The sequence below is a fragment of the Pan troglodytes genome, chromosome 21 (assembly GCF_028858775.2).
Source record: "Pan troglodytes isolate AG18354 chromosome 21, NHGRI_mPanTro3-v2.0_pri, whole genome shotgun sequence".
In the NCBI taxonomy this organism is placed as follows: domain Eukaryota; kingdom Metazoa; phylum Chordata; class Mammalia; order Primates; family Hominidae; genus Pan; species Pan troglodytes.
In genome coordinates, this window is record NC_072419.2 from 60,768,947 (window position 1) to 60,781,483 (window position 12,537).

General features: G+C 42.4%; 1 protein-coding gene across 3 annotated transcripts in view; it reads left to right on the plus strand.

The window, feature by feature from the left end:
- Positions 1–723: 723 nt before the first annotated feature.
- The window catches only part of DOK5 (docking protein 5), a 175,248-nt gene continuing 163,434 nt past the window's right edge, over positions 724–12,537 (plus strand). Inside the window, exon 1 of one of the 3 annotated variants that reach the window (XM_009437437.4) lies at positions 724–1,144. In XM_009437437.4, the coding sequence (XP_009435712.1) occupies positions 1,079–1,144 (66 nt within the window). In that variant the 5' untranslated portion in view covers positions 724–1,078. The remainder of the gene's footprint in view (positions 1,145–12,537) is intronic. The other 2 variants (XM_009437438.5, XM_009437440.5) reach the window with 2 other exon arrangements.

A 12,537-nucleotide genomic window follows, 5' to 3' on the forward strand; every position in this document is an offset into this window, starting at 1 on the left:
CTGAGCACTTGCTCTGGGGTCAGGCTTTGGGGACAGACAGTGATGAGGCCAAGTCTCAGCCCCCTGGGAAACACATTCCGGCGGGAAAGAGGCTGAAACAGGGAAACTGTGGCAAATGATACCAGCGAGGGCTAGGTCCCTGACACAAGGAAACCCAAGGAAGCATTTAGCTTAAGCGGTGACAATATCCCTCTCCTCAGATGCCAAGGTCAAGGCGAGCTGCGGCAACACCATCTCCCCAGACACACACGCAAAATCGGCCCTTCTCGGGGAAAGGGCAGGGGCTGAAGGGGGAGGCGGGATGGGCGGCGGCTGGAAAAAAGTGAAATTTCCTCTCCTCCTAAAATAAGTCTTTGGAGCGAGGAGAGCGAGCGTTATCTCAGTAGGCTGTGGGCGAGGTGCGGGGGCGGCGGGGGCACGCTCCGGGTCCGCCGGGAGGGGAGGGATCGGAAGGGGAAGCGGGGAGGGAAAGGTGGGTGGGAGGCGCGGGGAGCGCGTTCCAGGGCGGCTGCTCACGGGTGGCCGCAGCCCAGTGCTGGGACTCGCGCGGCTCCTCCTCTTAGCCCCCCCACCCCTTCCTCCTCTTTCCTCCTCCTCCTTCCTCCTCCTCCTCCTCCTCCTTCCTCCTCCTCCTCCTCCTCCTCCTTCCTCCTCCTCCTCCTCCTCCTCCTCCTCCTCCTCCTCCTCCTCCTCCTTCTTCTTCTCCTCCTCCTCCTCCTCCTTCTTCTTCTCCTCCTTCTCGGCCGGGAGGAGGCAGGGCTGGATCCCTCAGCCGCCGCCGCTCCTCCTCCTGGCAGGCCGGCCGCGGAGTCAGCTGACGCCGGCGCTCCAGCCTCGCCTCCCCGCGCCGCGCTCTGCGCTCCCCGAAAGTGGCTGCAAGCCGGCCGCCCACTGTCAGGGTTGGGGGGACAGAGAAAGTGATGTGCGCCTTCTAAAGCCTCGCCCAGCGCCGCCGAAGCAGCTTCACCTCTCCAACTTTCTCCCACCGACTGCTTGTCTTGACCCTGCCCTCCACCCTCCCCAGAGCCACTTCGGGTGCGCGCTCTTGGGTAAAGGGGGGGGTCACCGGCTGTCTGGGATGGCTTCCAATTTTAATGACATAGTGAAGCAAGGGTACGTGAGGATCCGGAGCAGACGCCTCGGGGTGAGTATCGATCCTCTCCGTGTTGCTGTTCGCCGGTTCGATTGTCTCTCTCTTGAGCCAGCATCCCTGGAGGGTGGACGGAGAGTCCCCGGCCGCGCGCCGGAGAATTGCGCGGTGGCTTTCTCAGCCGAAACCCGCGTCTCCGGGGCTGTCACTGTAAGGCCAGCGTCTAGGTATGTAATGGATCTATCTTTATCTCTTGGATGACTTGGCTTTCTGATGGTGGCCGCGTGTTGGGCTTCAGTAGCCCCTGGAGCCCATCTACTCGAAATAAATATTTCTCGGTAGCCATGGAAGTTGGAGCCGAGAAGCCCGGGCGGGGGTGCCTGCCGGATGCCCCCGGTTCCCCTCTTTTCCCACTCGCCGCCAACTTAACTTTTCCGGGGGATGGATCGGCTGGTTGAGAAAGAGGACACGCATACTCGGTGTGAAAGAGGTCACGAACCTTCTGACCCCAGGGAGAGATTTCTGCCAAGCGTAAGGTGTCTTTGGACCCCCCCACCTCTGTCCCAGGTGTCGTGTCAAAGGCGGTGCGGGCTGGCCTCTGGTCGGGGCCAACTTGGGTAGATACTTGAATCTGGATTTCCCGCGGTTCGAAGCCGGGGTGGTGGATTTCTGTTGCTGGAATACACCCTGGAGGTCCACGGAAGGGTTATTTACGTGGAACCTGATACCTGGCATAGCGCAAGTGCTCCCTACATATGTCCTGAAAGGAAGAATGAATGAATCTTAGGGCACTTGGGACAGATGTTGACACAGGCTAGGTCCTTCCTTAAAACTCCCTCTTTCGCCCCTTTCTCTCTTGGCTCTTCGCTGGAGGAGGCTTCAAAAGAGAACCCACCCTTCCTCTCCTTGGGACTGAATGATGGTGGAAGAATTCTTGAGGGAGAGGGAAGATACTGGAACGATTTTTTTATTTCCTAAAAATTTCAAACTAGGTCCCTCATTTCTCTTTGCCTCCTATCAAGTGTTGTCGCTGTTTTAGTTGATCCTATGCGTTTGGACATAAGGGGTGAAAAGTGGGGGTGGAGAGGTGGCGGGGGCGGGGGGAGAAAATATCCTTTGGTGTAATGCCTGAAATAAGCATAATGTCAGTAATCGTGTGGAATGCCGCTATTGATAATGAGTGGTAAATTGAATAGCTTTCTTTAGAAATATGTGTCATTTGGCATCTTTCTCTTACTTGGTCTTTGGACTGTTTTAATGTGCCAGATACTTTTACTGAAAACTGAAAAGAAATTTCACAGTAGTAAACTCAGCTAGGGAGGGAAGCCCTGTGGGGAGGAACATCCGCAATTATTATAAAACTCTTGCCTAATTCGTTTTGGTCTTTTTCTTTTCTTTTTTTCCCCTGCTGGTGACCATGTTTTAGCGATTATGTCCTGTGTTATTGTGAATATATACATATGTAATTAGGGAGAAATGTAACAGAATTCACCATTTCCATCAGCTCTGTCAAAGTTTCCTTGGTTTTCTTTTCTGCTATGCAAATATTCTCGTCTTCAAGAGCACCCATTGTTGGGGGTACTTTACTGAGTGACTCCCATGTAAGGGGCAAACAATAATGGGAACTTTCTATTTTTGGTATGCTTATAGGCTGGCCAAGTGTTACAATTTTAAGGGGAGTTAAGTTAAAAAAAAAAAAAAAAAAAAACAGCATTCTAATTTAGCTTTACTCCATCATGTCAATGGAAGGAATTGGTATGAGACATCCATTCTGTGTTAGGGAGCATTCCAATGGGAAGAGGACATGCATTATTAATGCACAAAATATGAATTATTCATAAGGATCAGAGTTTATGCCAAATTGTGACACATGGTAATTTATTTGAAAAACTGGTTACCATCACTTTCTTGTTTGTGGTAACTGAGGTTATTTTTTCTAGATTATTACAATTGACACAACATAGCCCTATGTGTGTGCCAACATTTATGGACAGATATTTGAAGCAGAAGGAACAGAAATATTTAGTTTGTATTTGTTTTATGTTTTACAGCATTTTGGATGCTAGTGAGCAGTATACTTTCTCAAGATTTATTGTTTTTGTCTGTGTTCACGTTCAGACTTCAGAATATCTATTGAATTATGGTTATTGCTCACGGAGAGAAAAGGTCAAAAATATGATCAAGTAAATCTGGTCTTATTTGTTAGCATTGGTTTTCTCACCAGTTAATTTTTAAAATATTCTTATGGTATGATTTACAAAAGAGGCTGATTACATAGTTGCCAGAACACAGTGCAAACCAAAGTTTTAATGGAGGCTGCAAATATTGGTGAAGGATGCTGTACGGAATTGGCATGGGGACCCTATGTCCACAGTAAGGAATGTTAGCGGTATTAATCTAGGCTACATATAGTCTAGAACAGCATGCGACATGTATCTTCCAGGAATATGTGCCAGTCTCAAAGAGAGGTAGGGCATTTATTTTGTCTAGCACAGAGTAGGCACTTGGTAAGTTCATGTTGAAATATGTGCTGAACTATATAGTGCATGGATGGTCTTGCCATTTATAACCTTTAGGAACTAATACAACAGCATTTATTAATGGAATCCAGACCATGTTTGGGACGGTTTATAATTAAATACAAAAACATTTCATGGTAAGCAGCTGTTCCTGGTGCCAAGGAATAAATGCTTCTTCAGATTTGGAGAAAGAGGAGAAGGGAACGCATTCGGCTTCTATTGCTTGTTGACCTTTGACCTTTCTTGGCCTCAGTTTTCTAGTCTGTACAATGAACACTATTTAATGATGTTCTTGGGAGCATTAAAGAAGATATTTGTGAAAATGCAATGAAAGTCTAGAACATTGATTCTGCTTGTATCATTTTCTTTAATCAAAGATGAGTTAGGATTGGTAGACGGATATAGGAATTATCTATTTCCTTCTCTTTCTATGTAGAAGTGTACAAAGGCATAAATGTTTATGCAGCTCCAGATTTTTTCAATGGATGAAACTTTTACAAATTATACACATATATGTGTATGTGTGTGTATTTTTATACATAGGAATAAATATATACATACAACCTATGTACATATTGTATAATATATAATATACATATATTTATATATGTGATTTTTTAACAGGACAGGAAACATTCTAGAAACATTCCCATTCAAATGGGTCACAGATAAGTGGTCACCTTCATTTGAAATCCTAAAGAGTTTAAATGATTAAGCAATCAAATATGTATAGACTTATTCTCTTCTTTAGACATCAAAAAGCTTAATGAAATACAATTCATTTAACTCAAAAGTTTCAGTATCTTCACATCTGTATTCCCCAGCTTAATCCCCATTGTTTCCTGGAGGTCTCCAGCTGTGCCCTGGGTACTGAATTTGTTCAGGAATGTCGACATTACTATTTGGGGGGCTGGGGGAAGGAGAGGAGCAGCTGTCCATAATTATTTGACTAATCCATTAAATGCACTAAAAATTTCTTTTTAGGGGAGAGGCAAATCAGGCAATTTGTACAACATTAACCTGCTGAATGTGTGACTTAGATGGCATCATATAACAATTCTCATTTCGTTTCTTTCCTTGCAATTGAGATGATTTTCCAATCAATCATTGTCATGGCTTGCCCACAGTGCAAGTTTTAGAACGGAAACTCGGGTCTATTTATCTACGCACAATCCCTCAGTTACTTGCCTTTAAGTGACATTTCTGTGCTCTTGTCTACCAAGGACTTAGCAGCTTGGACCTCTTTTCTGACCTCCACTCATGTAAATTCTCCTGTCTATCCCACATCTCCACTTGGATGACTCACAGACCTGCTGCTCCTAGAGTCCTCTCCATCTTAGCCACTAGAGGTCCCAGCATTTTGGTTGTGAAGGTAAAAATCACAAGCGAACCTTGGTGTCATTTCACTCTTCTCCCCTCATCTCCCACCCCTACAGGCAATCCATCAGGAGATCTTGTGGGCTGTATCTTTGAAATATATCTAGAATCCGGCTGTCACCTCACGCTATCCACTGCTCCGACCCTGGTCCAAACCCTCCTCATCTCCTCCCTGTAACATTGCAACAGTCTTCTCATTTGACTTCCTGCCTACACTCTTGCTCCCGCCAGTGCCTTCTCAATACAGCAAAGTGTTCCTTTGGAAATGTAAGAAAGGTCATGTCACCTGGCTGCTGAAGCTGTAAGAGGCGTGTGAACCAGAGCAACTCCATCTTGAATAGGAGCTGGGTAAAACAAGACTGAAACCTACTGGGCTGCATTCCCAGACAGTTAAGGCATTCTAAGTCACAGGATGAGATAGGAGGTCGGCACAAGATACAGGTCATAAAGACCTTGCTGATAAAACAGTTTACAGTAAAGAAGCCAGCCAAAAACCACCAAAACCAAGATGGCCATGAGAGTGACCTCTGGTTTTCCTCACTGCTACGTGGCGCTACCCCCACCAGTGCTATGACAGTTTACAGATGCCATGGCAATGTCAGGAAGTTACCCTTGGTCTGAAAAGGGGAGGCATGAATAATCCATCCCTTGTTTAGCATATCATCAAGAAATAACCATAAAAATGGGCAACCAGCAGCCCTCAGGGCTGCTCCATCTATGGAGTAGCCATTCTTTATTCCTTTACTTTCCTAATAAACTTGCTTTCACTTTACGGACTTGCCCTGAATTCTTTGCTGTGAGAGATCCAAGAACCCTCTCTTGGGGTCTGGACGAGAACCCCGGTCTGGTAACAAAACCATTGGTGACTTTCCATATACTGCAGAGAAGTCTTACAATGGGCCATGAGGCCCTATGCTGCCCCAGAACCCTCTCGTTCACTGTTTTCTCTGCTTGGAATATGCTGTTTCCCCAGTTACCTCCTCCTGGCTTGCTCTCTCACCTCCTTCAGCCTTTTCTCAGCTCCTACCCTCCCAATAAGGCCTTTAAGGCCTCTATCTATCTATCTATCTATCATCTATCTATCTATCTATCTATCTATCATCTATCATCTGTCTATCATCTATCATCTATCTATCTATCATCTATCTATCTATCGTCTATCTATCATCTATCATCTATCTATCTATCATCTATCATCTATCTATCTATCATCTATCTATCATCTGTCTATCATCTATCTATCTATCTGTCTATCGTCTATCTATCATCTATCTATCATCTATCTATCTATCTATCTATTATCTATCTATCTATCTATCTATCTATCTATCTATCTATATTTTTTTGGCGGAGGCTTGCTCTGTTTTCTAGGCTGGAGTGTAGTGGCGTGATCTCAGCTCACTGCAGCCTCTGCCTCCTGGGTTCAAGCAATTCTCCTGTCTCAGCCTCCTAAGTAGCTGGGATTATAGGCATGTACCACCATACACAGCTAATTTTTATATTTTTAATAGAGACAGGGTTTCACCATGTTGGCCAGGCTGGTCTCGAACTCCTGACCTTGAGATCCACAAGCCTCGGCCTCCTAAAAGTGCTGGGATTACAGGCGTGAGCCACCGTGCCCGGCCTCAGACCACTCTACTTTATTTCTTCTCCCTCTCCTTTCCTTCTTTCCCTGCCCCTTTTTCTCCCTAGACTCATTACCCTCTCCTTCATTTATCTTTGTATTGCCTATGTACTGCCAAGGACATGTGAGGCTCCATGAGGGCTGGGACTTGTTTCTCTCTTCTTTAATCATAGCTGTCCCCCAGTGCCTAGTGCAGGGCCCAGCACAGAGTGGGCATTTGATGAAGATTTGTGGAATAAATTAATGACCCCATCACTGTGTTGTGGCTTAAGAGCACAGGCTCTGACATGTGACTGCGTTAAAATCCCAACTCACTGGCTGGTTATGTGACTTCTGGTGAGTTATTTAATATTTATAAGCCTCCATCTTCTGTAAAAATATGGAGACTCTTACTACTCACCTAATAGATGATGATCATAAAGAGCTTAACACAGTGCTTGACACAGTAAAAACCCAATTAATGTTTATTAGGGCTCTCACTCCTACTTCCAGTGTGGTTAGAGACAATGACACTTAACTGGTTATTATTTCACTGTTTCTACTGCAATTGTTCATATCCTCAAAGAACTTGTTTTTTAGTTAGGGAAACAAACTTAGTACAAGTACCAAATGTTGCTTGGCATTGATGGTTGATACAGAAGGAATTTATAAGATTTCGCCTTTATAAGATTTTTTGTGATTCTACACAAATGGTAGAGATATAAAATAAGGAGAAATGCCTCTTCATGTAACTTCAATTCGAGTGAATTCACTGGACTAGGAGGTATTTTTGTTAACTTGGGGACTGTTTTCTTTTGTGGCAGAGAAGAAATTTTAAAAATTGGTCAGCTCACGGCCAGGTTTTAAAAATAAACATTTTCTAATTCTTTCATTTTATAGTTTCACCTGACCTGGTATGCCACAAATGATTTCATGTTTCATTTGAGGATTTTAGATTTAGATGTTCAGGAATCCATGCATTTTTTATGGTACCATGACAAAGTCATAGTCATAATATGAAAATTATACAAATAGAATAAACTCATATACTCCTTTTTTTTTCCTTTTGAGATGGAGTCTCGCTCTGCTGCCCAGGCTGGAGTGCCCTGGCGCAATCTCGGCTCACTTGCAGCCTCCATCTCCCGGGTTCAATCAATTCTCCTGCCTCAGCCTCCTGAGTAGCTGGGACTACAGGCACATGTCACCACATTCGGCTAATTTTGGTATTTTTAGTAGAGACAGGGTTTCACCATGTTGGCCAGGCTGGCCTTGTGTGCCTGACTTCTGGTGATCCACCCGTCTCAGCCTCCCAAAGTGCTGGGATTACAGGCGTGAGCCACCGTGCCCGGCCTCATCATATGCTATTGTTATTTAAGTATATGTATGCACAGGTACATATATGCACCTATGAACTCATGCAACTATTTAGTAAGATATGTGAAGTTTAGTTACTCTTTAAGAATAAGAGGCTTTGGGATAACTTTACCAGTAGGGAAATTTATGGCCAGATAGACTGTGTATATACACATGCATCAGTCGGGATGACTCAATTATTTTGACTTCATTTGAATCAGCTTCGTTGACATGGTTTCCATGTCAGAAGGGCTTTCCAGCTGGTATTTCAGTCATCTCATCTGATTGTCCATGTGGATGAGAAGATTAATTGTGCATAAAGTCAGCCTTTACATCATCATCCCCAAAACTGATTTAAGCAGAGTGGCCAATTTAGTGACTTTGTGTATAGACATAAACCAAATTAGTGATATGATTGTCCCCACATCTGCCAAGGTATTTTTGAAATCATATTTATTAGAAGACTAGAAATATTTATTTTTAAAGCAGCTTTGTAATTTTTGTGGGGAATCGTTTGGTATTTTAAGAACTTAGTTTTCATTGGAATATATTTTCTTCCATTTGTTTTATCATTCCTCAAATATTTCTGGAGTACCTATTAGTGTTAACCACCTTAAATAAGGCAGATACAATCACCATCCTCAAGGAGTTGACAATTTAATTTTGGATTTGTATTATTAACAAGAGATTAATGTATTCACTATAGTTAAAGAGGAATTAATCTGAGTAACAGGTCAAATATTGAAGTGAAAAGATGCCTGAGGATATTTTTCTATTCTATTTTTGTGAAATGAGGAAGGGCAAATTTGATTTTTCTCTTACTCTAGGAATTTGATCCTAGTAGGGTGGAAATTAAAACTTTGGAGATTCTAAGCCTTGAAGAGATTATGGTGCGACCCCCCCCGTTCCTGTGAAATTCAAAATAAAATTGTGAGTTTAGAAATGCCACATGATATATGTGAATGTTTAAATTAAAATAGCTTCTTTCTAGAATGCAGATGGCTACATTTTGGATAAGTATTTGGAAGCTGATTTTTGCAGAGCGGTTGTGGGGGCTGCCTTTATTTCACTAGTGTTCTCACCCTCTGTTTATGCCCTGGATCCCAGAGAACAAAATTGTTAACTGGTTGTCTTGTGTTCTTAAGCCGAGTTGTTAACTAGGCTCCAGTGAGAGGATGCAGGTGACTTTTCTGAGACAATGCTTTGCAGCTTGTATGAGATTCTTAGAGAAGTCTGGTCCTCCCTGCCCCAGCCTCTCCCAGTTTCCACCTGCTATGCCTTCTTAAAGATTAAGATCAGGTTGGGTGTGGTGGCTCACGTCTGTAATCCCAGCACTTTGGGAGGCCGAGACGGGTGGATCACCCGAGGTCAGGAGTTCTAGACCAGCCTGGCCAACATGGTGAAACCCTGTCTCTACTAAAAATACAAAAATTAGCTGGCCATGGTGACATGTGCCTGTAATCCCAGCTACTCAGGGGGCCGAGGCAGGAGAATCCCTTGAACCCAGGAGGTGGAGGTTGCATTGAGCTGAGATTGCGCCACTGCACTCCAGCCTGGGGAAAAAGAGCAAGACTTCATCTCAAAAAAAAAAAAAAAAAAAAAGTTAAGATCAATATTTCATTATTTTAATTGAAGTTTTATTTTTAGATAATTGTTAAGTTCATATGTAGTTGTAAGAAATAATATGGAGAGATATTCCATGCCCTTTAACCACTTTCCCCCCAATGGTAACATCTTTCAAATTTGTAGGACAATATAACAACCAATGTATTGACAATGATACAATTAAGATATAGAACATTTCATCCCCTGGAGGATCCTTCACAGTCTTCTTATATAGCTGTCCCTCCTGCCCCTGTCCTCCATATCCCTAATCCCCTGACAACCACTAATCTGTTTTCCTTTTGTCATTTTGTCATTTCAAGAATATTATGTAAATGGAGTCCAGGCTTGGTGGCTCGTTCCTGTCATCCCAGGACTTTGGGAGGCCAAGGCAGAAGGGCCACTTGGGCCCAGAAGTTTGAGACTAGTCTCAGGCAACATAGTGAGACTGTCTCTACAAAAAATAAAAATAGAAAATTAGCCAGGTGTGGTGGTACACGCCTGTAGTGCTGGTTATTTGAGAGGTTGAAGTGGGATGATCACTTGACCCTGGGAGGTTGAGGCTGCAGTGAACTCTGATCATACTACTATACTTCAGCCTGAATGACAGAGCAAGATGAGACTCTGTCTCAGAATTTTTTTAAAAAGAATATTATGTAGGCTGGGCATGGTGGCTCACGCCTGTAATCCCAGCACTTTGGGAGGCCGAGGCGGGCAGATCACAAGGTCGGGAGTTGGTGACCAGCCTGATCAACATGGTGAAACACTGTCACTACTAAAAATACAAAAATTAGTCGGGCATGGTGGAGAGCTACTCAGGAGGCTGAGGCAGGAGAATCACTTGAACCCAGATGGTGGAGGTTGCAGTGAACGGCGGAGGTTGCAGTGAGCTGAGATCGTGCCATTGCACTCCAGCCTGGGTGACAAGAGTGAGACTCCGTCTCAAAAAAAAAAAAAGAATGTAATGTAAAAGAACCATACAGTATGTAATGTTTGGGGACTGGCTTTTTTAAAACTCAATATAATCCCCTGAGATTCGTTCAGGTTGTTGTGTGTATAAGTTGGTTCTTTTTTCTTGCTGAGTAGTGTACCATGGTGTGTATGTACAATAGGTACCGCAGTTTGTTTAGACACTCACCTGTTGAAGGACATGGGTTGTTTCTGGTTTTTGGCTATCATGAATAAAGCTGATATGCTCATATAAGCATTTGTGTAGAGGTTCTCACGTGAACATACGTTTTCGTGCCTCTACGCAAATGTCCAGGAGTGCAATTGCTGGGTTGTAGAGTAGTTGTGTCTAGTTTTTAAAGAAACTGCTGAACTGTTTTCTCACAGTTGTACCATTTTACATTCACATTAGCAATGTGTGAGTGAATCGGTTTTTCTGCATCTTTGCCAGCATTTGGTGTCATCACTGTGTTTTATCTTAGCCATTCTTCTAGATGTGTCGTGGTATCTTATTGTGGTTTTAATTTGCATTTTTGTAAAGGGTAGCAATGTTGAGCATCTTTTCATGTTCCAGTTTGCCGTCCATTTCAGTAAAATGCCTGGATTGTTTATTTTTTAACGGTTGAGTTTTGAAAGTTCTTCATATATTCTAGACATCAATCCCTTTTAGATAAGTGGTTTGCAGGTATCTTCTTTCAGTCTTGTCTTGCCAGCCTAATATCCTGAAGATGTTTCAATTTTTTTTGTAAGTTTTATAGTTTTATCTTTTATATTTAAGTCCATCACCCATTTTGAGTAATTTTTGTATAAGGTGTGCATTTCAGGTCAAGGTTATGCCTATGGATGTACAGTTACTCCAGCACTTTTTTGAAAAGGTTGTCTTTTCTTCATTGAGCATTTTTATGTCTTTGCCTGGGTCCTCTATTCTGTTCCATTGTTCTGTATGCCTTATATATGTACAGTGATATGTCTATATATGTCTGTATTTGTATATATAGACATATATGTCTATATATGTCTGTATTTGTAACTATACAATAAGTCTTGAAATAGGGCACACTGATCCCTCTCAGTTTATTCTTTTTCAAAATTGTTTTAGCTATTCTAGTTCCTTTACCTTTTAATATAAATTTTAAAATAATGTCTATAACTACTAGAAATCTTTCTGAGATACTTTCTCATTTTACACACACACAAATGCACACACACACACACACACACGATTTAATTGGTGCATTAGTTTTTTTTTGTGGTGGAAATAGCAGAAGTTTGAGACTCACACTTTAGTTTGGGTCTCAGCTTGGCCACTTATTGGCTCTGTAGCCTTAGGGAAAATTGCTTATTCTTTCTGATCTTTACCTTACTTATATATGAAAAATGAGGATAATATATGAAAGATGAATATACCAGGCTCTTAATCCTGTGCCTGACTCATAGTAGAAACTCAGTGAGTCATACTATTGATTTTTATTTTTTATTGGTAAGAGGTTGAAATGATATTTTTAGTTTATTGTCTGTGAGAACCATGGCCTGGTGGAAATTAATTCACTCATATTCCAGCGGAAGAGTCATGTTTTTGATAATAAAAAAATAAGGTTGCATTCTATCTTCCTCTTGCTGTTGTCTTCTATGATATATTTTTGTAATATTGGGTTTATTTAGGAGCCTCCAGTGAAATCCTATCTTAGAACATAAAGACTTGGATATATTAGCCAAAATGGCAGACCTTTGATTATAAGACTGGCCACAGTATTTTTGCCTATTAACTCTAACAGCTTTGTCCAAATGTGAGATTTATATATCTAGAGAGATAATTTTAGGGTAGTAAACAACATTCAATCATAAAATGAGAAAAAGTATTATTTATTGTCCAACATAAGTCAAAGAGTTGGTGACTACTAGGTCTTTTCCTAGAGAGGACCATCCTGACTTAGGTGCGGAGTGTTCAGCTCACAGCGTCATGTTTCATTGCATTGATTAACTTTATATTATGTTAAATTTGACATTTTCTCTCAAGTGATACTGGTTTCCAATTTCAGATAAGA